The 26,471-nt window shown below is 40.3% G+C and overlaps 1 protein-coding gene across 2 annotated transcripts; it reads right to left on the bottom strand.

Moving 5' to 3' along the window:
- On the bottom strand, positions 1 to 21,787 carry LOC113433254 (mitochondrial amidoxime reducing component 2-like). Of its 2 annotated transcripts, XM_087933794.1 has the most exons (7): positions 21,416 to 21,787; positions 19,361 to 19,534; positions 16,902 to 17,064; positions 8,047 to 8,187; positions 7,474 to 7,535; positions 7,284 to 7,355; positions 1 to 2,635 (listed from the first exon to the last, which is right to left on the bottom strand). In XM_087933794.1, exons 1-7 carry the CDS (start codon positions 21,685 to 21,687, stop codon positions 2,509 to 2,511), a joined length of 1,011 nt encoding a protein of 336 aa, XP_087789920.1. In that variant the 5' UTR covers positions 21,688 to 21,787; the 3' UTR covers positions 1 to 2,508. The 2 variants fall into 2 exon arrangements, 1 of the variants encoding a protein (XP_087789920.1); XR_015743664.1 differs by lacking the exon at positions 1 to 2,635 and having other exon boundaries at positions 7,329 to 7,355; positions 7,474 to 8,187.
- Between the last annotated feature and the right edge of the window lie 4,684 nt (positions 21,788 to 26,471).

Genomic DNA, 26,471 nt, shown 5'->3' with positions numbered 1-26,471 from the left:
TCCATTTCTATTAATTGAACATTAGAATGCTGTATTTCAATATTTTAAAGATGCTTATTTACATAATTCACCACAAGGTGGCAATATTACCACTCTGTATAAATGAATTTTATTTGCAATTGTCAATACGTTTTTAACAAACCAAAACTAGAATTTTCCATAAATTAATAAGTCATAAATTAAATATTTTTACTTATATCTGCATCAAAGAAAATCAGAAATCATTTTTTTTCTATTTTTCTTTTTCTGTGAAGGATAGCGTTCATCTAAAGGCTTTTGGTACTGGTTGCTAGAAATCTGCCCTTGTTCTGTGACTGCTGAATTCTCACCAGAACTGTCTTTACAAGATCCATTTAGAAGGAAGTTAAGACATCTTTCTTGATTCAAGCACCAAAGGCAGCTTCCCAACTGATGCTACAATGTTTGAGTTAGATGCATTTCATCCTAACACTGATACCTTTAGGAAAGCACACAGGACCAACTCTGAGGGCTTCACATTTGGGGAGGTAGCAAAATCTTGTACATTTCTTAATGGACAAATGTTTAACAAACATGAGCTTGAGTTACCCACAGTAAAAGTGCCTAGAATTTATTTATTTATTTATTGCATTCACAAAGATTATCTTCACTTCTGAAATATAAAATGTCTTTGCATAATTATACATGAAGCATTGCTGAAGGATTTTATAAATGTGAAATATCTCCATGGCCACCTTTTTAATCAATTAGTAGTTAATTTACAGAAATTAACCAGTTAATTTATTATTGTTCAATGACTAGCTTTAGTTTTTTTTAATCTTTCTGGAACAAAATATACCTTTAAAAATGAAATCCAATAAAGCTTGATCTAATAGCACTGTTTGTAAAATTCCCATATTTATTTATTAGAAAATTTATATTGGCACCTATTTGCACATGGCGACTCAAGGTGGCTTATAGGGATAACTACAAGTTTAATCATGCTAACATGGAAGTACAATGGGTATATAAAGTCTGCACATACCTGTTAAAATGCCAGGTTTTAGAGATTGTTAAAAAAGCAGACATAAATCATTTCAGATGTATGGAAATTCCTCCAGTTTTCTTTTCAAATTTACAGATGTTAATTTTAGACAGCTCAAAATCTGTAGGCTTGTTTTTACAAATGGTCAGTCATTAGTCATTTAGCAATAAGCGATGCAAGAATGCTGAAGAGGATTTTCATTTGTCTTGGCTACACAGGTAATCCCTGGGTTACAAGCATTCCCTTAGCGAACATTCGAACTTATGCGATAAGTGCCCTCTAGCATTTATGAACAAAGCCCGAAACAACAAATCTTGACAGTTGTTTGCCCTTACGAACAATTGCAGAGGCTCTGCAACATTTGTCCTGCATGTTGTTGGCCAAATGGAGCTTCTAAGGGGTGGATCTGCCCCTCAGAAGTTCCATTCTGCCCTCTGTGAGTCTCCCCCAGTCCACTGCAAGCCAAGATGGAGCTTCCGGGAGGCAGAGACTCCATTTTGGCCTGCAATTGATTTGGTGAGGCCTATGGAGGGCCAAACTGAGAGTCAGAGGACCAGATTTGCCCCTCAGAAGCTCCATTTTGGCCAACAATCTACCAGACGAGGCCTGCAGAGGCCCAAACAGAACTACAGAGGGACATGTGCAGCTGAGAGGCTAGAGAGGAAACTGCTTGCTAGATCTTCATAAGGTAAGTGACTCAGCGTGGCAGGTTGGGAGAGGGAAGCAATTTGGGGAGAATTAAGTATTTCAGAGGATTGGGGAGGTCTTGGGTGGTCTTAGGCAGATTGCCTGTTCCATCAGTAGGCCCCCATGGCCTTCACCTCCCTGAAATACTTCAATGAGTTTCACGCTTGATTAGCGAATGTGTGGGTGAAAAGAGGGAGTGATCCTGTTCACGGTATGAGATTCACTCCCACGATTCCTCACATTATGAATGGAATGGGCAGGCTCCATTACCTTTATAACTCGAGGGCTATCTGTACAATAAAATGCCACATATTTTTAATCATATCCTTATATCATATCCTTATTTTTGGGAAATAAATAAACCCAAGAATATCCCAGAAATAGATATACATCCATTTCATCCATGTTTTTAAAAATAGCACTGTATTCTAATATGGAATATTTTATTTTCACTATCCCAACTTCAATATTCTTCAATCAGTAAGGCACAGACATACCTGTATTTCATTAAGAATACTGACTGAAAAATGTTCTCTTATTTGTTATTCATGCAGTTTGCCCTTCATTCAAATTTTGCTTGAAGCAGTAAAGGGACATAACTGAATGTTTGAATTGTGATGATGATGTGTTGAGGTAGATTCTCAGTCATGACGACAGTGATGATTTGCCAACAAACTGGTGATGACCCTTAATGACTACATGCAACTGCCTACAATGGATAAGTACCCAATTAAGAAAGAAGGAAAAAAATGATCTTAAAAAATGAGTACATGATCAATATACAGAGAAATTACACTCCACTGCACAGGTGCCTCCCATCATGAGATTATCTTGTACACAGGATCCCCTACTTCAAATATTCCCGTTTCGTCAACTCCATATAGCCATCCAAAAGGAGGATTAGACTTATAGTCATGTTCTTCAGAAGGATTACACTTGCGATAACTGAAAATAAAGTAAAGAAATGGAAAAACAGAATTAGAAATTATTTTGGAATAAAATAGATCCTATACATTCCGGGATATAGACGAATAGTGAACTTCAAATTTGCAGCATTGGAGATAATGGATATTTATCAACAGTGATTATGATAGCACAATCGTCTATTAGAATGGAATGTTTTCAAGCAACGTATTGTCATGGTTTATAGCATTGGTCGCCAAAAAATTTTGGTGGTCCTCAGAGAAATATCACCCCCAAAGCAATTAGTCTAGGCTGCATGGGAACACAAGGCTGTGCCGCCCACATGGCCCGTGGGAAAACAAGGCTTGCATTGCTTGCATTGTGAACAACACAAGGTAGTGAGGGGAGGTGGGAAAGGGCAGAGGTGGGGAGCTTGTCCCACGTGTCCCACGTGCCTCACCTGGCCACTTCTTTTTTCTGCTTTTGGCTGCATGTAAGGAAAGCAGCAAAAGACTTTCTTTCTCTTCCCCAAACTCCACCAGAAATGAGTCTTTGGGACCCTGCAAGGCATCCTGCTCCAAGAAGCTGCGCCAGTGTAACAAGTCTCACAAAGACTCATTTCTGGTGGTGTTTGGGGGAAGAGAAATAAAGACTTCTGCTTTCCTTGCATGAAGCCAAAAGTCTCTCTCTGTCTCTCCCCCTCAGAATGGAGCTGGAGATGGTATTCTGCGATCCCAAATAAAGAATGATCCATTGGTAGGAAAATGGGGTGGGGAATTTTCCTGCACTTTTTTTGGGATTTTCCCAGGGTCTCTGGTCCTTGGGATTTAAAATTATGACTTTGGTGGTCCCTGAGGTCCAAAAGGTTGGTGACCCCTGGTTTATAGAGGCATTAGTGTCACAGCCCCCTGGATGCGCGAAGCCGTCAAACGCTGACCGTAACTGAGAGCAGACCCTCCGACGACAGGCCCACGCGACAGGCCGGCTGGAGTACTTAAATGCCGCATCAACATGGTGGAAACGCCCACTACAAAACACACATCCAATGCTACCGCATTCGGGGGAACCGACGAGCGCAGGAGACCATTGGCCTGCGCCAAAAATCAACGAAATGGTCCACGCGGAAAGCACGGCGCACCTGCACCGTGTGAGAAAGCTATGGCGGCTGCGTCCGGGTCCGATGCGCACGGAGACTACCCGATCCGTGTGAAAAAATGCAAGCGGGGAACAGAGGACTGCCAGACGCTCAAGGTGGCCACCTGGAACGTGGATTCGCTGACTGGACGCTCGACCGAGATCGTCAGGGCCATGCGGGACAGGAAGCTGGACATCTGCTGCCTCCAGGAAACTCGCTGGAAGGGCAACAAGGCTACGACTATAGACGGTTACAAGATCATATACACCAGCTGTAAGGAAAACCGCGGCGGTGTAGCTGTGGTTGTCAGTCCAAGCTGGCAAAGTTCCGTCGCAGAAGTTAAGCGCCTCACAGAACGGCTGATGATAATCGTCGTAGCGACCGAGAGGCAGCGCCTACACATCTTGTCCGCCTACGCCCCTCAGACCGGATGTCACGAGGAGGAGAAGGATACCTTCTGGGAACTGCTCGACATCCAACTCAGGCAGATCCCACACGAAGATGACATCATCATCTCTGGCGACCTGAATGGTCATGTAGGGCGGGACAAAAACGGACACCAGTGCCACGGTGGGCACGGCACAGGCGATACGAATGAAAATGGCCTGAGGATCCTGGACTTTGCCGACTCCCATGATATGACCATCACGAATACCTGCTTCATTAGGCGAGAATCTCAACTCCTCACCTACCATAGCAGAAACGGGAGCCACCACACACAGATCAACTACATTATCGTACGACGAAGAGCCGCTAAAAACGTGCTCAACGCCAAGGTGTACCCGTACGAATCGAGCAGTCAGCACAGGCCGCTGATGGCGAAGATCAGGATCAGCAAGCCCAAGACCAAGATTGACAAAAGGAATGCAGACCAGCCACGAATCAAGTGGTGGAACCAGAAGAAGATGGCGGGACCCCTCATCAAACCGGAGCAGTTCCTGCAGATGGTCGACGGGCCACAGGAAGCGTGGTCCATGCTGAAGAACACTGTTCACACTGCCGGCTGCCAACAGCTTGGTTGCACCAAGCCAGGACGGAGACGCATCGAACGAGATACATGGCTCTGGACACCGGAAGTACAAGATGCCGTACACCTGAAGAAACGGCTCTACAAGGCCTTTCTCCAGGACAAGACCAGCGAGAAGCTCTGCGAATACAAGGCGGCCAAAAAGGCAGCCAAGAAAGCAGTAGCGACAGCCAGAAGCTCTCACTACGATGACATCTACGAGAAGCTGAACACGCGAGAAGGCGAGAATGAGATCTACTGCCTAGCCAAAAGTAGACACAGGAAGACCCTGGACATTGACCAGTTTCATGGGATCAACGACGAAAGGGGAAATTTGATCGTCAACCCCAGAGACGCTGCCGAGAGGTGGCGGCAATACTTCGAGAAGATCTCCACCGAGGAGTTCCCACACCCACGAACCCCGCGAGGTGACCCAGTTGAAGGCCCAGTCTCAGGCATTTATGCCAGTGAGGTCACCGACGCCATCAAGGCCATGAAAAACGGTAAGGCAACAGGACCAGACGACATCCCTGCCGACTTCTGGAAAAAGGCACTACCGGGCTCGGCATTGTGGCTGTGCGAGCTGTTCAACAACATCGTCTCCACGGGAAAAGTGCCACACGACTGGTACCGCAGTACCACTGTTCCGATCTGGAAGGGAAAGGGCAGCCCAGCGGACTGCTCCAACTACAGACCGGTCAGGTTACTGTCACACACTATGAAGATCTTCGAACGCGTCCTTGATAAGCGCATTCGGGACATCGTCGACATCAGCGTCAACCAGGCCGGTTTCATCAAGAACTGCGGCACCACCGACGCCATCTTCGGTGTGCGGATGCTGATGGAGGCTCACAGAGAGAAGAAAATCCCGCTCCACACCGCCTTCCTGGACTTGGAAAAGGCCTTCGACCGAGTCCCGCACGATCTCATCTGGTATGCACTGCGAGATCACGGCGTGCCTGAGCTGCTCGTACAATGGGTCCAACTCCTATACAGATGTCACAAAAGCCGTGTAAAAGCGGCAGCTGGGACATCAGAGGAGTTTAATATCACCGTCGGCGTACACCAGGGCTCTGCTCTCTCACCACTGCTGTTCATTCTGGTGATGGACACAATTACACACGACCTGTACACGCCCGCCCCATGGACGCTGCTCTACGCCGATGATGTGTTCCTGGCCAACCTGTGCAAGGCTGAACTCGAGCACCTAGTCCAACAGTGGCACGACCGCCTCGAGCAGTTCGGGCTCCGGCTGAATTTAAAGAAGTCCGAATACCTAACCACTGACAATGAATTGACAGGCTCCATCCACGTGAACGGGCAGGAGCTACCGCGCGTCTCCACCTTCAAGTACCTGGGAACTACTCTTGGGGAAGAAGGCCTACTACAAACTGAGGTGGCAGCCAGGATCAACGCAGCGTGCGGCAAATGGAAGTCCGTCATGGGCGTCCTCTGTGACAAGAAGATGCCGGTGCGCCTGAAGGCGAAAATCTATAACTCTGTGGTGCGCCCCGTGGCCATATACAGCGCAGAGTGCTGGCCGACGACCAAAGAAGTCGAAAGCAGACTCCAGATAATGGAGATGCGAATGCTCCGATGGTCGGTAGGCCTCACCCTACTCGACCGCGTCAGGCACGAAGAAGTGCGTAGACGGTTCAACGTCGTGCCCATCCCCACGGTCATGAGGCAGTCCCGGCTACGATGGTTCGGCCACGTGAGCCGCGCCAAGGAAGAATCCATCATCAAATCTGCAATGAAGGTGATTGTCGGAGGAGCGAGACCGCGTGGTAGACCTAAGCAACGCTGGATGGACACGATCAAGGCCGATCTAGAGATCGCGAAGGCAGACCCGACATACGTGGTAGACAGAGAGGTGTGGAAGCAGTACTTAAGGACATTAGCGGACCTCGCCAGAGCGCGAGACAAACGCTGAAGAAAAAGAAGAAGAAGAAGAAGTGTCACAGCCATATAAAATGGAATTAAGCTAGAGACATTGCACAGAGGAAGCAGTTACTTAGTTTCTCTAAGTAAAACTGGATTTACAGTTTTGCATAAATTATTAGAAATATTGGAGCTTTAATTGCCTGCTCAGAATTATAAGTCTAATAGATGCAGAAGCTCTTCAAAATCATCAAGAGAAGAAGACAAGGAACTACGGTAGTAAAGGAAATGAAGAAAAAAGTTCCAGTGGTTTCAGTTAATTAATAGAATAAAGTATTTCAAATTATAATAAATGGGGAATTGCTTTGAAGAAACTAATTTAATTTACTTATGAAAACTTGGATCTTGACAAATTTACTGATTTAAATGTATACCATGTGGATCTGTCTGCCTAACATTGTATGTGTGAGCTACAAAAGATTTATTGGAAAGAGAGCTTAAAGTGCTAAAGTATTTGAAGATGTTAAAACAGCAAGAACGTTCCTTATCATATATGTGGTGCTGGTTTCTGTTTGTAAATTACTACTTCATGCTGAGTAACATTGTGAACTGGTACAGAGACATCCAAACATTTATAAGAAGGAGCATTCATAAACATTATCTGCTACCTTTTCAGGGCTTTTAGGACTTCCTTTTCACCCATGGTCCCAGTATCTGGATCCACTGCTGTGAAAATGCACCTACAGACATATGGTGGTACATTTTAATTTCATTTAACAATAGGAATATCTTTAAAAATGAAATTATTTGTTTTGTGTGGGAACATGAGATCAAAATACCATCATTCAAATCTCTTACCTTGGACATGACATTTTTCCTTTCAACTTAACAGTTCCAATTAATATGTCAACCCAAGAATCCTATAGCAAAGAAATTGAGTCCCATTAGATATTTTGTAATTGCATTATTTGACTATTTTCCAATAACATATGTCAGTTAAAGAGCAACATTTCTGCATGGTTTTCTTTATAGTCCAGTATACTCACAAGATCATATTTAAAAATCTATTAAGTTTAACATCTCAATAAAACTCTTTTGAGGCATATCTGCAATAACATAAATTAGAACTCAGATGGGGAAAAATAGCAATGCAAACACCTAGTTAAGATAGACCTGTAAGAACAAGTTTGAGCTAGTAGTTATTACACTGGGCTTGAAAGCTGGAGACTGTGAGTTCAAATCCTGCCTTAGCCATGAAAGCCAGTGGGTGACTTTGGGGCAGTCATTTTCTCTCAACACAATCCATTTTAAAGAGCTGTTGTTGTCAATAAAATAGGAGGAGGAAGTGTGTTGGATATGTTCACCGCTTTGTTTATAAAAATTATAAAGACTCGATACAAATAAATAGAATAAAATAATAATAATACTTACTTCTTCGTAAGGACTACAGTCTTTAATAACAATGTTTGGCCGGAAGATAGTTATTGAAGCTTTCTTTTCTAACCTTGTATTTAGATCATCCAAGGAAGCTTCAGAAATCAGCAAGAGTGGACTGCCTTCAGCATAGGCAACCTTTAAAAATAAATACAAAAAACGTCTACAATTTATAATCATAAAGATTCGGATTTGTCTCAAAGTGCCACCATTGGTTGACAAAATGCAAAATGCAATCTTCAGTTGTGACCATTTCATTCCAAAGAACTTACTGCAATTTAATAAAACTACACTTTAATTTCATAAAATGCTTTTAATTAAAACATGACATATCTACTTCATATTTTAATTGTGAACATACATAGATTGCACTAAGCCATAATATATTTAATTATGAACACTGTTGAACACTGAAATCCTAACTGATAGGTTTCACATAAATTGCTAAATCATAAATCATAGTTTGCACACACATGAAGTATTGCTTCATGAAATCTCATGAGGTGATATTTATTTATGTATTTATGTATTTATTTAGTAGTAACATATTACCCATTTATTATTAGAAGTTTAAAAAATGCTTGCAAAGGGAAATAACTAAAGATATTTTCTAATCATGGTTATCAGCTAGGTGTACTTAAAGTAGAAATGAAAATTAGAAGCTTAAAATCAATAGGATGTGAAATAGGTTTTTTTCTGCTTTCAATGTTCCAATTCATATCAATTCTTCAATCCTTCTTCATCATGAAAATAATCCCTTTGCTATACTATCTTCCTGGCTGAATTAGTAAAACATGTTTACCATCATAATGAAATAAGTCAAAACCATATCTTTTAAAAAGCTTATATTTTGGCTGTTGCTTAGTATGGAATAATGTGAGGATAAGACCACTTCCTCCAGACCTTGCAATTTTAGAATGAAATCTCAATGAAGTATTTTATATTAAGAAATTTTCTTCCAATTAGGAAGAATAATATGAATCATTTAATTTCTGTGGCTTAACTTTATACATTTGGTGCTTAAGTCATCACTTAAGTCTTATTAAAACTCAAATATATAAGAATCTATTCTGTTAGCAACATGCATGATAATTCAGTGAATTAATTCCCGAGTTCTTCTACATATGCTGAAGAAAATAGTTAAAAGATATATAATATTTATTAAGAAGTCTCAATAAACAGGGACAATGAAGAGGAACAATCTTGGCTCCATTTCTCTTCCTTGATTACATTTTTTTAGTACAAAGAGGGTATAAATTCTGCAGATATAAGTTTTTCTCTGATTATACTTATGTTTTGTAATACATAAAGAAAGAGGTGTAATAATCCCAATACATTTATTTTTATTTTATTTTATTTATTTGTCAATTGTTTACGAGATAATAAGTAAAAGTGTATACATAATTATGAATACATGAAATGAGTACATATAAGAAAAAAATAAAAGAAAAATAAAAGAAACAATAGGACAGGGGACGGTAGGCACGTTGGTGCGCTTTATGCACGCCCTACAGACCTCTTAGGAAAGGGTGAGGTCAATAGTAGACAGTCTAAGGTTAAAGTTTTTGGGGTTTGGGGAAGAAACTACAGAGTCGGGTAGAGTATTCCAGACATTGACCACTCTGTTGCTAAAGTCGTATTTCCTGCAGTCAAGCTTGGTGCGGTTAACCTTGAGTTTGTATCTGTTGTGTGTTCTTGTGTTGTTATGGTTGAAGCTGAAGTATTCATTGACAGGTAGGACATTGCAATGTATGATTTTATATACCATGCTTAAATCAGACCGAAGACGGCGTAATTCAAGGTTTTCTAGTTCTAGAATTTCAAGTCTGGTGGCATAAGGTATTCTACAACGAGTAGAGGAGTGGAGAACTCTTCTTGTGAAATATTTCTGGACTTTCTCAATTGTGCTAATATCAGATACGTAATGTGGGTTCCAGACTGATGAGCTGTATTCGAGTATTGGTCTAGCAAATGTTTTGTATGCTCTAGTTAGTAGTGTGATATTACCAGAGAAAAGCTACGTAAGATTAGGTTAACAACTCTTAATGCCTTTTGGCTATGTAGTTGCAGTGGGCACTAGCACTTAGATCATTAGAGGTGAGTATTCCAAGGTCCTTTACAGAGCTTGGATCATCAACAAGATCTTGACTATTCAGCTTGTATTTTATTTTCGGATTTTTTTGCCAATATGTAAGACAGAGCATTTATTTGTTGAGATTTGAAGTTGCCATTTGTTTGACCATTCTGATACATAGTCAAGATCTTTTGAAGGGTAGCAGTATTGTCTGTGGTATTGAACAGCTTTACATCATCAGCGAAAAAACAGCAGTTGCTCTTAATATGATCACAGAGGTCATTTATGTAGAGTATGAAGAGAGTTGGTCCTAGAACACTGCCTTGGGGGACACCACTATTGACAGGTACAGAATTTGATAGGACACTCCCAATTTTGACCATTTGTTGTCTGTTTGACAGGAATGCTTCTATCCAGTTATGCAGTTGTCCAGAGATACCATAGGATTTTATTTTTAGTAGTAGTTTGTCATGTACCACTGAATCAAAGGCTTTACAGAAGTCTATGTAGATTGCATCTATTGTTTTGCCCTGATCAAGTTGTGTAGTCCATATGTTTTTGCAGTGTAAGAGTTGCAGATTACAGGATAGCTTTTTTCTGAAACCAAATTGTTTATTGGAGAGTAGGTTGTTTGTCTCTAAGTGGAGGATGATGGATTGGTTAATAATTGATTCCATGACTTTACAGGTGACGCAGCATAAGGAGATTGGTCTGTAATTTTCAACTAGGCAAGGGTCTCCCTTTTTGAAGATGGGGATGACTGTGGCTTGTGACCATAGGTTAGGCAAGGAACTGGTCCTGAAAGATTTTTCAAAGATTATGCTTAGAGGTTCGGCTATGGCAGTGGATAACTTTTTAAGAGATAGGCACATATTCCATCCGGTCCAATAGATAGGATGGTTTTAGATTGCGTAGTGCTTTTTCAACATTGTCTTCTGTAAAATCGATATGTATTAGATCACTGTAGTTATCTGTGGTTCGGCTAGGAAATGCTGGGCATGATCCATTGCTGTTTACAAATACTGAGCCAAAAAATGTGTTAAAGATGTTGGCTTTAATGGTGTCGTCATTGCAGTCTTTACCATTAGGTCCTATCAGGGTGGGATGGACCTTGAATCTTTTAGTTTGTTGTTTACAAAATTGTAAAAAGCATTGGTGGAATTGGTGCTTAGAAGGTTTTCCTCTTGTTTAATATGATAATTGGTGCATTCGGTCTTTATTTGGTGGCATAAATTTTTGTATCGGCTTTTGAAATTGGCAACGTGACCAGATTTGTTTTTCCGCCAGAGTGATCTCTTTTGGATTGAAGTTTCCTTATTGTTATGGGCAATCTGTTTTTTTGTTTTGTTTTGGGAGTAGTTGTTGGTACATATAGTTTGATGACTCTTTTGACTTCAAGTAAAAATATGTTGTAATGGTCTTCAACAGTATTGCATCCATTGAATAGAGATTGCCAATCAAGGGATGAGAGATCGTTGTTTATAAGATCATAGTTGCCTTTTTGAAATTATAATTGGGGATCACATCATTGTGGTGTTTTTTGTGTGGACGTATGTTTAGACAAAAGTCAATCATATTGTGGTCACTGCTGGAAAAGGGTTCTTTAGTTTGTATTCCATAAATTAAATTCAAACTATTGCAGAAGATGAGATCGAGGCAGTTGTTTAGTCTAGTGTTGTTGGATACTAGCTGTTCCAGTCCCAGATTTGTAACAGCATTGTAAAAGGTTGCATGTATGGTTTCAGTTGTACATTCATTTAGGGTCCAGTCAATATGAGGCAGATTGAAATCACCAAGAAAGATAAAGGGTATGGGCAGGATGCTGCCCATGTTAGTAGTGTATTTAGCTTGTTTACATGTTCAATGTCATAATCAGGTGCTCTGTAACATAGTAAGAATCGAATTGTGATATTTAAGGACAGTTCACAGATAATGGTCTCAGGAAGAGCAAGCTCCTGGGTAACTTGGATATTTTTTAGATGTAAGGACTTTTTGTAGAAGATAGCAACACCACCTCCTCTACGAATTTCACGATCTGATCGGTAAACATGATAGTCTCTTACTGTGGTAATGGAGTCGGGAGAGATGCATTGAGCCATGTTTCACAGACAAATATAATGTCGAATTTAGCCATATTTAGTAGGAGGAAAAATTCAGGTATTTTATTTACAAGGCTTCTTGCATTGAGTAGCTTGCATTTAAGGCCAGCAGTAGTTGGAGTTGAGGTAGTTAGGGGCGTGCATGCCTAGTCTTGGGTGATGGTGGATTGGTTGAGGTAGGGTTGTGGTTGAAGGTTAAAGCTGAGTTGTGGGATGTGTGACTTACTTTTGATACAGTCAGCATGGTAGTCAATGTACAGGTCCTTCTCCCCATTGTCGAGACGTTTTTGAGTTCAGTGCGGAGTACACGGGAGCGGGCACGTTGCTGTATGGTTAGGTCAGGGCGACAACGGAGGTTCTTATGGTTGGTGTTGGTTTTGGCGAGTGAATTTATAGTGTAAATGAATTTGCGTTTGCTTGATTCATTTTTGCAAATGACCCTGCAGAAGCGTGGGGTCACAGAGCCGTCACTGTTTTTGAGCTCTCGGCCAATGCGGGAAATGTCAAGTATTTCATCAGGGGAGATGGTTGATGCTTGATAATCACTGATGATGTTTCGGACAGTTGTGATGTCATCATTTTCATTGATGCCCTCTAGACCAAATAAGATGGCGTTTGGACGTTTCCGTTCACGCTCAACAGCCTCTCTGATGAGGATTGGGATATCAATATTTGTCTGGGTTATGTTTTTTTGTGGATTGGGTTGTGGTTGTTGAGTAGAGATGTGGTTTGTAGCTATTGGGTGTTCAGGTTTTTGCATTGTGTCTTTTTTTTGAGGTTGGATAATCTTTCTATTAAGGCGTCCAGGGATGCTACTTTGGTGTCAAGGGATGTTAATCGTGTTTCAATGGTATCGACTCTTTCCAACAGATCCAGTATGGGTCTGCATGAATTGCAGAGAAATGGAAACTCATTGGATGATTTTAGGTATTGAATCAATTGCTTGGGTAATCCCAAGCAGTCATGATGAGCGTATTTGTTACACAGAGAACATTTGATGGAGTTTTCATTATCCTTTAGAGTTTTGTAGCATTTAAGGCATGTGCAGGAGTCTTGTGGTTCATTGTTGGGGATTAAATTCTCTTTAGGTTGTGGTTTGGCATTGGATTTTTTTCTTGGCATGGTAGGTTTGTTAAGATAGTACGTTGATTGAATTAATTAATGGAACAATTTTGGGTAATCAATATAGCCAATATCACACCAATCAATCAATTGCAGTAATCTCTCTAGTCAGATAATTTCCTAAGCAACAATCAACCTAATCAATTAATTACACTAACTACTAATCAATTAATTACACTAATCATTAGTCACACTGTTCAATTAAATTCACTAAATCACTGATTTTACTAATCAATTAAATTACATGAATCTTGATCTTTAAAACTAGTCAATAATCACACTCTTTGCACTAAACACTCTAATCACAATAATCAATTAATACAATAAATCAATTAAACCATTAATAAAATATTTTATAGAAATTGATTATCTAATCATTGATGTAGATGATGAGGTAGAAAAGTTGTAAGTTTTGAGGTAATGAATTAATGGGTGTTTGATTAAAGTAATGAGGTAGTATTGAGAGTCTTTAAGGAAAGGGTTGTTTGTTTTTCTAGCAGCTGTGATAGACTGGGTAAGAGGAATTTATTGCTCTGAATGCTGCTGTTATTGCTCTGTAAACAAAAGGCTGTAACAGGATGTTCAAAGCACGCTGGGTTTTTGAAAGAGAGCAAAACTCTCTGAATTAAAACACTTTAACTACAATCAGTGTGTCTCTGAATAAGATTGTTTTGTAATAGTTTTCTTCAAGTTGAATAGTACTAAAAAAATAAAAAAATAATACAGTCCAGAGATTTGGGTTAACTAATCCAATCTGTCCTTTACTTTTAAAGTTACTTCTAGTTGCAATACCTTTTTTTTTACTAAATCTGACAGTCACTCCAGATCATTAATCACAGTTATTTTCCTCCTTTGAGTCCCACTTTCCGAGGAAAATTCCACTGTAGAAATTTGAGTGCTTCTAACCAAGACTAAGCACGCTGTTACAAGATCTTTCCTTTCTTTTCACTTCTGTCTTAGCTGACTTACTGATTTTGATTTAGCTATGCAGGCAATTCTCCTTTTAGTTCGGATGGAGGGGTTTCTTTGTGTCAGTCAAGGAGCCTGTTCTCTCCTCTCAACAACTGAAGCCTTCCTCTGCCGTTCAGGGTAACTTTTGGCTCCTAAGAGCCTCGGGGCTTTCTCCTCCCTCCTTGTTTCTCCCTGCCAGCTGTCCGATGTGGCTCCGGGGAAACTGTGGGGGAAATTAATGGAAACGCGTTGTCTGGCGTGGAAGATACTTCTATCAGCTGTGTGAGGGATTTAAATGAAGGTACGTTGTTTGCATTCCTTGGGCTCCAAGTGATCCAGTTCAAGAGCTCCACCAGTGTGGTTAATAGGCTCGATGGAAGAGCTTCACTTCTCTGGGGAGGGAGAGGAGGACTCCGGATCAATTAGCAGGAGCTATGCTAGTATTATTTGGGCTCCACAGCTTCAGAATCCAGCGTTTTTGGGCTTGTTTTTGGGATCAGGTTTACTCACGGTTACTGGTGCAAGCAGCAGCTTTAAAAGTGATTTCTGGTTCAGGTGGTGGCTTTATAGGGAGATAGTGCTCCAGGAGTGAGAGCTTCACCTTCCTAGTTGGGCGCCGCCATCTTCAGCAATAATCAGCAATAATTTAGCTAAATACAAATCATAATTATTTCAGTGGAGCATAATTCCAAGCATACCATATAATATAGGGATTAGGATAGGACTGGGAAGATCGTGGATGAAGTCAATCTCAGAAAATTATTGGATGACTTTGAGCCATCCAATCTCAATTTAATCTCTCTCACAGAAGCTTGTATGTAAGCAACCTTGAATTACTGTAGAAGAAGGAGCGGGGAGGGGAGAGAAGGGGGAGTGGAAACATTTCAACCACTACTATACTGTGTCTCCCCCAAAGTAAGACTTGGTTTTATTTCCTTTTAGGGCTTGAAAATAAGCACTTGGACTTATTTTTGGGGAGGTCTTGTTTTTTTTTTTAAGTGTAGGAAATAGCGAGCGTGAGGGCCCACTGTAGTTGAAGCACAGCTACTGCTGGCCCTTCCCTTTCCATTCCGGTATCTGTTTGCCCGAGGCTGCAATGGGCCAAGCTCTCGGTATGCCCCGGCCCTGCCTGCTGGCCTAGCTGCTGCCGGGACATTTCTTGGTGGGAATGGGTGCCGTGCTGGCTGCTAAGCAGTTGTCCATGTTGCTACTGGCCTTACGTGGGCTCTTTCCCTTCCTTGCAGGGCAGGTGGAGGCCTGGGCATGCCGAGAGCTTGGCCCCGATTGAGGCCGCGAGCAAGCAGACAGTGGGATGGAGAGGGCAGGGCCAGGGATAGTTGCCTTATCACTTTTTGCCCAGAGCAAGACAAAGCTTTGTCTGCTTGTAAGGGGGATGCTTTGAAACAGAGCTAATCACTCCATTTCAAACAGTCTCCTTTGCAAACCCAAAAAGCTTTCAGTCTCTGTCATTTCTCCATCCAAGCGAAGTGTGTTTGGTCATGTGCTGTGCAGACAGTATACAAGTAATGGGAATTGAAATAGTTAAGTTAGAATTGGGAGCTGTCCCCTTAAGAGAATGCCTCATGGTAAATGTAGTTAATGCATCCTGGGAAATGTAGTTCATGTCATGTGGTCACATGTATAATCCTGATTGGTCACTGAATTGACCCTTGGTTGGGTTGGGGGAGGTTCCTTTACTCTTGCCTGAACCCCAGCAGCATGCTGGTACCTTACCCCCTTGCTCCTTCGTTATGGGATGAAAAGAACACTATTCTTTTACACTATGAAGACGACTATGCAAAGATTTGGACAATAAGATGAATCTCGACATAACTGTGAGTTATACCTTGAGGATTCCTTGTGATTCCAATAAAGGAACTTTGTATGGAAGCCTTTGTAGAGTTGCCTGTCTGTCTTTAAATTCAGCCAGCCAATTAGAAGACAGAACAGGTCACATGTGGGGTGCTTGGAAACGAAGCAATCTGCTCCATTTCAAAGTGCCCCCTTTGCAAGCAGACAGGGCTGCCTCTCTCTCTCCCTCTGGGCAAAAGTGTACATCAGAGCCAGGTGGAGGCAGAGGCAATCCCAACGTGCTGCCCACTCTGTCTCACCATCTCTTGGCTTGCCTGCAGCCATGCTGAACAAGCACCCACACGAGTGTTGGGATCACCTTCTTCCCTCATCCTCTATGCCTTGCCTCCGTCTGCTGCCGGTGCCATCGGACAACCCTCCCGTGAGCCTCACATCAGTCAGGCAGCAGTGCAGCAGTTCTGGATAACCTGTCTACTCCCCCCCACTGCCTCCATGCTCAGGTTTATCGGTATTTGCGCTGTTCAAGGGGCTGGCAGGCTACGGCTGCTGCCTGACACAGTTGGCCTCCACGCGCTTGCCATCTCTCGTGCTGACCATGCCCATCCCCCTGGGCTTATTTTCTGGGTAGGGCTTATATTAGGTCCATCCCAAAAAAATCAGGGTAGAGCTTGCTTTGGGGGTGGGTCTTATCTTCAGAGAAACAAGGTAGAAGTATTTTTTTGATACAGAAAGTTATGGAGTTTAAAACTAATGAAATATTTAAAATACATTTTTGAGGGGAATTGTATTCTTACCTCATCTTTTGGTAGAAAAGCAGGCAAGAAATCACATGGCTTTCTTGTCACCATATTTGTTTCATAATGGACCAACCGATAATGCTCTCTGTTCAAGAAAGTAGTGATCCATTCAGCTGCTTCATCTCCACAGTCCCTGCCTTGAGTTTGGAGTCCAAATCGTCTAACAGAGCACAAGAGACATTTCTGCAATATCTTGGAAGCTAGACACTCAATACAGTTATTGTTGTCCCAGTATTTCATGTTCTTCCATGCTTCATCTTTCTGTATTCTGCTTGCATATAAAGCAGCTTAATTACCAAACCATCCATGAACATTTAAGATTGCTCCACAAATGTAATTTTAATAATTTAATTTAATAGCTACCTAAAATAACAGGAAAAAAGGATAGAAAGAAAGCCACATTCAAACTATGATCCAGTAAAAACATAAAGACATTTACTGAAAAAAATGCATTCATGAGTATTAATAAAAATCAGAGATAGAATAATTATTTTAGCTCTGAGTATCTTTCTATTATACAAAATAAATAGCACTAAGAAACAGAAAACAAGGTGAGTTGACTTTATAAGCTAACACAAACTCTTCCAAATATTGGGATACCTGTGCTTTGCTACCAAGCTATGTTGTCAGGCTTAATTTTGGGGGAGGAAAATAAGGGGGGGGAAATTCTGCCTCTGCCTATCAGCATCCATCAGTATTCATCTGGCTAGCGTTCTGTCAGTGTGTGAGAGAGTTGAGGGCTGTTTGGAAACTGAAGCAGTATTTGCTGTGTGAGAAAGAAGGAGACAGCAAGGAGCCTAGGCTCAACTGTTCTGTACTAAAGCTGCTTGGTGCTGTGAAAGTAAAACTGAAACTGAAACTCCTCTCCTCTGCTTGTGTTTTGCATTTGGAAAATATTTCTTTTCAGGTGGGGAGGGGGAGTAGAACTCCTTAGCATTAGAGCGTGTTAATAATAATATATGAAATACCAATGCTCTGATGGTTATTTCAAAAAATCCTTTCTTAGTGAGCCAAGAGGAACATACGTTCCAAAATTCAAGTTTGTAGGCTTTACAATTCTGAAGATTTTGTGATGATGCATGAGTGGTATTTTGCTTTTATATAGAGAGATGGAGAATGTGGAAATTAATATGCTTGATTAAAAATACAAATTGGAAAAGTAGCAAAAACAAAAGGACATTTCATAAACATTTTACTACAGGAATTTAGAAGTGGATCAGTTAAGGGAAGAACTCTTATCAAATACATTGTAAAAGGGAATAAAATTCATTGAAATTAATAAATTATTAATGATTAATTTAAATTACTAGTCATAACAATTGCAGAATTTTAATAGTTTGCTAAAATACATTCAATATAAAATGTAATGCATTACTTTGTATAGTATTGAAATATAATATTGAGTTTTTCCCTTTTGTACTCTTGTTGGCGTTTTTTTTTTAAATTATGAATCTGCAGTATTATCAGGAAGATGCACTTTTAAAAACTGAGAGATTAATGAGGGCTGCAGTGAGGAAGTAATGACAAAATGATGTCAGCAAGCAGGTGGAACTTGGTGCCTTTTCTGAGTTTGGGTGGTGTGGAGTTATTTTTGAAGAAAGAGGTTATAAGTTTAAAGGTTACATTTATCTCCTGAATCTGCCTTCCACTCCTATTTTCCACTGCACAATACTGGATTACTGTACCTCTATTATTCAGCAGATTACAATAAAATGATAGACTCTAGAGGGATTTAAAAAAAAAAAAAGCTCCTAGAGCCTACATCCCAAATATTGTAGTCTCCTCACTCTGGAGTATTGTTACTACCACCGGTCTCCAAATTCAGTTATCACAGACTGCCTTTTTATTTAGAAGGCCTAAAAGGCTCTTAAGCCCATAGCAGTGGTGGTATTCAAATATTTTTACTGCCGGTTCTGTGGGCATGGCTTGGTGGGCGTGGTGTGGCTTGGTGGACGTGGCAGGGGAAGGATACTGTAAAATCCCCATTTCCACCACACTCCAGGGGAAGGATATACTGCAAAATCTCCATTCCCTCCCCCACCTCACCCCACTAACCTGCTCCAGCTCTGTTCCCCTGTGCAGGGCAACAAAAGAAGACCCAGCCAATCAGCTGGGACTCGGGAAGCAGTGAATAGATGAGGACGGGGCCAACCAGAGGAGGTATTTACTGGTTCTCCAAACTACTCAAAATTTCCACTACCAGTTCTTCAGAACCTGACAGAACTGGCTGAATACCAACTCTGGCCCACAGTATGATTGTTGGGCAACCAGCATTTTTTATTTTGTTATTCCATTTTCCCCCTCCCCCTCCCATTTTTCTTGATATGCTCCATACAAATCTGAGTGACTGGGGAAATATATGGAATGAAATCAATGGAAAAGATAAAATTTTATCAGAATAAAATTGAAAAACTTGTCAATCAGGAAGCAAGAAAAAAAAATAAAACTTTTAATACCTGCAATTCCAGATTGAATTTGTCTGTGGGAGCTCAAGAGGAATTTGCAGTGTCTTCATTCCTGGGGCATTCAGGATTAAATAGTCATCTTCACAGGATACACTAATTAGAATCATGCGAGGAATGTTCTTAGCTGATATCATTTGTCCATCTTTTTTTATCACAGTCCAAAATCTACATAAGAAAGAGCATATATTGTTTATAAACACCTACATATGAAACTAATAAGCAACAGAAATATACTGCAGCCTTTAAAACCAACTAGACTCAGTGGTATGCTTGACCTGACTGGGGAATTCAGAGAGTCCACATGTACTAAAATTGCTGTAGTTGAGTAACACTGCTCTAGACAAAGAATTAAAACAATAAATCTATTGTAAATCTTGCTAATGATACACTACTACTTGTAGTAGAAAAGAAAGAGAAGAGACCATGGCCTCAGGGAATTTTATCATTTTTTTTCTCCTCAGGAAGGTTGAGTTGGGTTGGGTTGGATTTGGTAACATGTTGTTCTCAATATAATGAATTCTTTCTAATCCAGTGGAATGTTGGAGTGGAATTTTGTAAATTCTATGGCTCTTCGTGTATCTGTCTACTATTCACCAACAGAATCAAACAACACCAAATGTGCTGTGGTGGGAAAAGTTGGCTAAAAAAATCTGTTTAAAAAAAACCTGGAAACAGTAGAAGCTGTCTGTAGAGAAATATTCCAGGGAAAAATCAAAGAGATGCAATTGGTAAAAATGCTGCTCCATTCAAAGCTAGCCACATCAGTCTAACCAGGACATATGCAGCCTATGCACTGTGCTTTCCAGTGCATGCAAACTGAAATGCACCATGAAGAAGACCCTGAAACAGAGGGTTTATTACTAAATATATTAAATATATTTATTAAATATATTACTTGACTATAAGGAAGAAAATGCAAATATTTCCAGTGGTCACTGTTTGTAAAGGATTGGGAAAAAATCCTGAAATAATGCTTTTGCTACATTAAATCTATGGTAATTCTATACACAAAAAGCACAATAAAAGATATATTCTCACTCTTGGGTTTTGCAGCTAGCTTTTCCATAACAACCAAGGCAGCATAACATTATTAAGAGAAATAATGGGCAAGCAAGATACTCTTCCTATTGAAAGAAAGTAGATTTCCTACTAGCCAATGCAATTGGGGATTCCTTCTGAAGAGGAGTAAGGCATCCCTCACACAAATCAGGGGCAAGAAAGTAAAAGAGGGAAAGGTTTGAATTGTACTGTAAAGATACTTATAACAGCAATCAGGATTTCTTCCAAATGCTGCAGTTTTCTTTTCTTTGCCCTAATATTTATTTTTATTTTGCCCAACTTTAAGATGGATGGACTCATATCTCAAAATTCTGGCTGGGAATCTGGGAGTTGAAGTCCACCCCTAAAATTACACAGGTTTGAAACAAACTGCATTAGGCTATCCTTCCATATTCTCAAACTAGTGAGAAACTTTTCTAATACAGTACATTACTTCATTTTTGTCTTGTTTTTTAAACTAGATCCCCTCCCTCCCTCCTTTGGAGTAGTGGCAATCCCTTACCAAGGTCTTGATAAGTGTGGATGGGATGGGTGGGTGTTACTGATTTGCAAACGCACAAATGCTTAAAGATTACACAACACCGTTCCCCACAACTTGGATAAACAAGCAAGCAATCCAGAACAATCCCAAAGGTGCTTTTCCAAGAGGCAATTGGACTTTCTGGTTTTTCTGGTTTGCTTCAGCTGAAGAAGCTTCTTGAATGAGCAGCCAAACGTCTTCAAAGAAAAAAAAACCCAGAAAGTCCAGCGACCTCTTGAAAAAGCACCTTTGGGACAACTATGATCTGGATCAGGGGTCTCCAACCGTGGCAACTTTAAGACTTGTGGACTGAAGTTGCCAAGATTAAAGACCCCTGATCTGGATGACTGAAAATCTCCACAATCTCTCCGAGGTGCACTGGTTGGTGTACTCCAGCCCCAAAGAAGCGGCCCTTTGGAAAGGGAGTCCGCGCCTCGAAGGTGCCCGCTTTTACGCGGCCAGCTTACCGATCCCGCAGCTTCTCGCCCCGAAGGCCCAGCGAGGTCATCTCGGCTCGCTTCACAGCCACCCCCCGGCAGGATTTGACCGGGTAGATGAAGAGAGCAGCCACCGTCCCCACCAGTTTTAGCCGCGGGCGGCTGCTTCGACGGCTCCGCTGCCAACGCCAGGCCGCCGCGATCCCGAAGAGGAGAGCGGCGGCGGCGGTGCAAATCCAGGCGAGCAGAAGCGGAGGCAGCGGCAGCCCTGAGGAAGGGGAAAGGGCGGCAGAGTCAGCCATAGGAGCGTCCGCGAGGGAGAAGCGAGCCTGCTCGCTGGGAGTGGTTCTCCGTTGGTGACTCTTCCAGGGTGGCCGTCAATCTCCTTCTTTTCCCAATGGCGATGAAAAGCGGAAAAGGAGGGTCTCACTTCTGCTCTTTGCCCAAGCCATATAGGCCTTATGTTAGATGATAAGAGCTTCTCCTTGACCATATCTACACCGCTCTTCTCCTTCATTAGAAGCTCAGGGCAGAAACAGCCTTGCAACCTCTGCCTTTTCTAGGCAGATGGTCATCTCGGTTCCAGGCAGAGATAAAATCAAGTGAACAAAGCAAAATAAGCCACAGGAGTTTGTTCAAGACAGCACTACACTGGTAGGTAGGCTGTCTTTTAAGAAAGGTTTGGGCTCATTAAAAAAGGATTTTTCCAGGAGACAACTGGACTTTCTTGTTTTTTTCTTTTTTTCTTTGAAGACGCTTCACTTTTTATCCAAGAAGCTTCCTCAGCTCTGACAAGATAGTGGGAAATGGAATCCATCCTTCAGAGCTGAAGAAGTTTCCTGGATGAGAAGTGAAGCGTCTTCAAAGAAAAAAACAAGGAAGTCCAGTTGGCTCCTGAAAAAACACCTTTGACCATGACCTGGATAACTTAGAATTTCTACAGACAATTAAAGGATGGTCACTGGCGACTAAATTTGCAGAAGAGTAAGGAAACTGGGAATGCATTGATCCTTGAAAAAAAGAACCATGGGGTGGCGTATAGTTTTTGTGGCATCTGTGACAAAAATTACAGTATAATACACATACACACACACACACACACACACACACGTGTGTGTATATATGGCATGGCCTACATGCATGTGTGATTACTTTACCAGCATCAAAAGGCTGATTTTTCAATTTAGTATTTCCCAAAAAATATTTATTTTCAAGAATTTATACTAGCAATAATATAGAATCTATGACAATGTGGTTTTCAGTATTTTCCACAGTGATCCACCGACTACAGTTATCACAGATTTGAAGAGGCTAGATTGAACTTGATTGCTGGAATCAAGAAATAATGTAAATGTCGACTGTCAAGTCTGTCCAAGGATGAGAGAAAAAGTAGACAATTTACTTAGGCCCAACACAATTTTTTTTGAATGACTACTATTGTCCAAAATTTAAAATACTCAAAAAGCCAGACAATGTTAGATTTTAAAGTGAAGGCTCTGCCAGGTGGTGGGCATAAAGACAAATATGATGACATATCCTACTTGTGTCAGATGTTTGGTAACTTTAGTTTAAGATCAGATTACTGGAACACAGATTCCAAAACAATGTTAGGAAAAGTTAATCATTCAAAATTATATCTTAAAAATGGACAAAGGTTGGAAAACATATCAAATCCTTAGCACGCTAGTCGGGAAGATATGAGCCAACAATAAGGTGCCTTGCAAGATAGTCTTCCATAGAATAACACAAGCATATCTGATATAAAACTGGGGTTTTATGGCACTTACAGTTTACTTGGCCTCAATGTCTCAGAACTGATATTCTCCTTCCCTTTATCAGGGAGAGAAAAAAAAGCACCATGCAATCTAAAACCATCTCTATCAATTGGACTGGACGGAATATATGCCTACTTCTTAAAAAAGCTATCCACTGCCATAGCCGAACCTCTAAGCATAATCTTTGAAAAATCTTTCAGGACCAGCTCCTTGCCAAAACTTTGGTCACAAGCTACCGTCATTCCTATCTTCAAAAAGGGAGACCCCAGCCTAGTTGAAAATTACAGACCAATCTCTTTATGCTGCGGCACCTGTAAAGCCATAGATTCAATTATTAACCAATCCATTATCCTCCACTTAGAGACAAACAACCTACTCTCTAATAAACAATTTGGTTTCAGAAAAAAACTATCCTGTAATCTACAACTCTTACACTGCAAAAACATATGGACTACACAACTTGATCAGGGCAAAGCAATAGATGCAATCTACATAGACTTCTGTAAAGTCTTTGATTCAGTGGTGCACGACAAACTACTCCTAAAATTAAAATCTTATGGTATCTCTGGACAACTGCATAACTGGATAGAAACATTCCTGTCACACAGACAACAAATGGTCAAAATTGGGAGCGTCCTATCAAATTCTGTACCTGTCAACAGTGGTGTCCCCAAGGCAGTGTTCTAGGACCAACTCTCTTCATACTCTACATAAATGACCTCTGTGATCATATTAAGAGCAACTGCGTTCTCTTCGCTGATGATGTAAAGCTATTCAACACCACCGACAATACTGCTACCCTTCAAAAAGACCTCAACTATGTATCAGAATGGTCAAACAAATGGCAACTTCAAATCTCAACAAATAAATACTCTGTCTTACATATTGGCAAAAATAATCAGAAAATAAAATACAGGCTGAATAGTCAAGACCTTGTTGATGATCCAAACTCTGTTAGGGATCTTAGAGTACTCATCTCTAATGATCTAAATGCTAGAGCCCACTGTAACTACATAGCCAAAAAGGCGTTAAGAGTTGTTAACCTAATCTTACGTAGCTTTTTCCTCTGGTAATATTACACTACTAACTAGAGCATACAAAACATTTGCTAGAGCAATACTCAAATAAGCTCATCAGTCTGGAACCCACATTACGTATCTCATATTAACACAGCTGAGAAAGTCCAGAAATATTTCACAAGAAGAGTTCTACACTCCTCTACTCGTTGCAGAATACCTTATGCCACCAGACTTGAAATTCTAGACCTAGAAAACCTAGAACTATGTTTATACTTATACCTATTATCATATAAGCAATTGACAAATCAAATCAAATAAATAAATAAATAGAGTAATGCCTGCAGCTTGGGTACAACTAAGGCTGATGTCCCATCTCACTAAAAAGGTTGTGTGAAAGTTTCAATTGACCAAAGCCAATGGGTGATTTTCCAATGGTGATGAAAAATTTGCGCTAAATTGCCAAGTTCAGAGGTCAGTATCTATATAGCCCACTTGGTAATGATCATCACATATGATAGATTGTAACTGGGAAGGTAAGAAGACTACATGAATCAGGAGGGGAAAAAAGGGATGTGTACTTTTGTATTCACAATGCCATGTTGTTGATTGAGAGTCCAAATTATTGGTATGTAATGTTACATATAAATGATACGATGGAAAACATCGAACACCAAGGTGCAGCAGTTAAGTTCTGCAGGAAGAATATGGAGAGACAGAATGATGAAAGTGATCTCATGGTGACATGATGTAAACCCCATTGCTTTTGCATGTGGATCACAACAGTGCATGCAAGTGCTAGAGAGGCCAAGTTTGCTATACTGGGTGATGTCATGACATTCCGATAAAAGCAGTGAAGTCCTACAGACGCTGGTCCCCTTAAGGTAGCTGTGTTTGGCAGGGAATAGAATAGAATAACAAGAGTTGGAAGGGATCTTGGAGGTCTAATTCAACCCCCTGCTCAGGCAGGAAAACAGTGAACAACTGCAAATTATACATAAATAAATGACAACTTGAGCACATAGATGAATTTCTGTTCTGATTGCTTATGGCAGGAAATGGACAGGCAGATTTTAAGATGAACAAGTGCTAAAAGGTAGTGGATAATAATTTGGTCTGTTTGAAGGAATGCTTATTGAAAGAAGTGAAAATATATGTACAGTGCATGAACACTTCTGCCTGCTTATATTAAAAATGAATATTTGACGGGAGAAATAAAAAATTGAATGGGATATTTCAGTTTGTGTAGTAAAAAAAAAAGAGTTATAAAGGGTACTTACTACATACAGTATATATGGACTGAGTTCCGAAATGGATGAAAGTATTAAAGAAATATATTGAGGTGATTTAATAATAAGCAATGAAGCACAAAACAAATGTATAAAGGAAAAGGGAGGACCAATAAAGATGTAGCTGAATGGAACCGACATGAACAATTTGAACTCCTTGGACCTGAGAAGTGGCCAAGGATCTTGGGACTGGTTCAGCCACCTGCTCTTTAGATCCATGCCCTCCTGGCTTGTTAAAACAGCTCAGGAGATGTTGTGTGAGTAGGTTATAGCTGTGGCTAACCTCAATAAAATAATTAGTTTCATGTACGACAAAGTATCACTCTATCATTTTAGGGAAGCATAGGACAGCATAATTTGAAAAGCCTGGATTTTCCCTTTAAACTCCATGGTACATTTTGCTAATAGTAATATCAAGAATATATACTGCAGAATTAAGGAAGAACACGCCCTTAAAAAGTAACTGCATTCTTGTATCAAATCCATAATTCTATGATACATATAACTTAAGCTTAGTAATCACCCTAAATCAGATTATTATGCAAAATAGGGTTATTAATACTTTTGCAAATATATTCTTTTAATAACTTCAGATAAATAATTACACGGAAAAACGCTTTTACATTTTACATTTTTATTTTTAAAAATCAAGAAATAATTCCTGTATCACTTGCAAAGTTTACATTCAGCAACTTGATAATATTCTTATAAGCAAGAGCATATATTACAAATGTTAATAATTTGATCTCTTAGAAATAAATCACATACAAATTATGATATAAAGTAAAGAAAGCTTATTGATATGTATTTTATCTATCTTTGTGCATAATATAAAAGGGATTAGGAAACATGAGGCCGATCCAAACTTGACATTATCGTATTATAACAAAATCATATTGAAATCAATGCAATTTAGTTCCAAGTAGATAGATAGATAGATAGTTAGATATATAAAAATATTGACTGACAGTGATGAATTTGGAACTTAGAATTACAGAGTTAGTTA

This window comes from Pseudonaja textilis, chromosome 1, assembly GCF_049901715.1.
Source record: "Pseudonaja textilis isolate UNSWEBS1 chromosome 1, rPseTex1.2, whole genome shotgun sequence".
NCBI lineage: Eukaryota > Metazoa > Chordata > Lepidosauria > Squamata > Elapidae > Pseudonaja > Pseudonaja textilis.
This window is presented reverse-complemented; position numbering and strand designations above follow the sequence as displayed.

What these genes read in the sequence shown, in the direction of transcription:
- LOC113433254 (XM_087933794.1), bottom strand. Translation starts at nt 21,687, where the DNA reads ATGGCTGACTCTGCCGCCCTTTCCCCTTCCTCAGGGCTGCCGCTGCCT. An exon ending in GGAAAAATGTCATGTCCAAG is followed by an intron (nt 7,356 to 7,473) that starts GTAAGAGATTTG and finishes ATATGTCTGTAG; the next exon opens with GTGCATTTTCACAGCAGTGG. An exon ending in GTCCTAAAAGCCCTGAAAAG is followed by an intron (nt 2,636 to 7,283) that starts GTAGCAGATAAT and finishes CTTTATTTTCAG; the next exon opens with TTATCGCAAGTGTAATCCTT.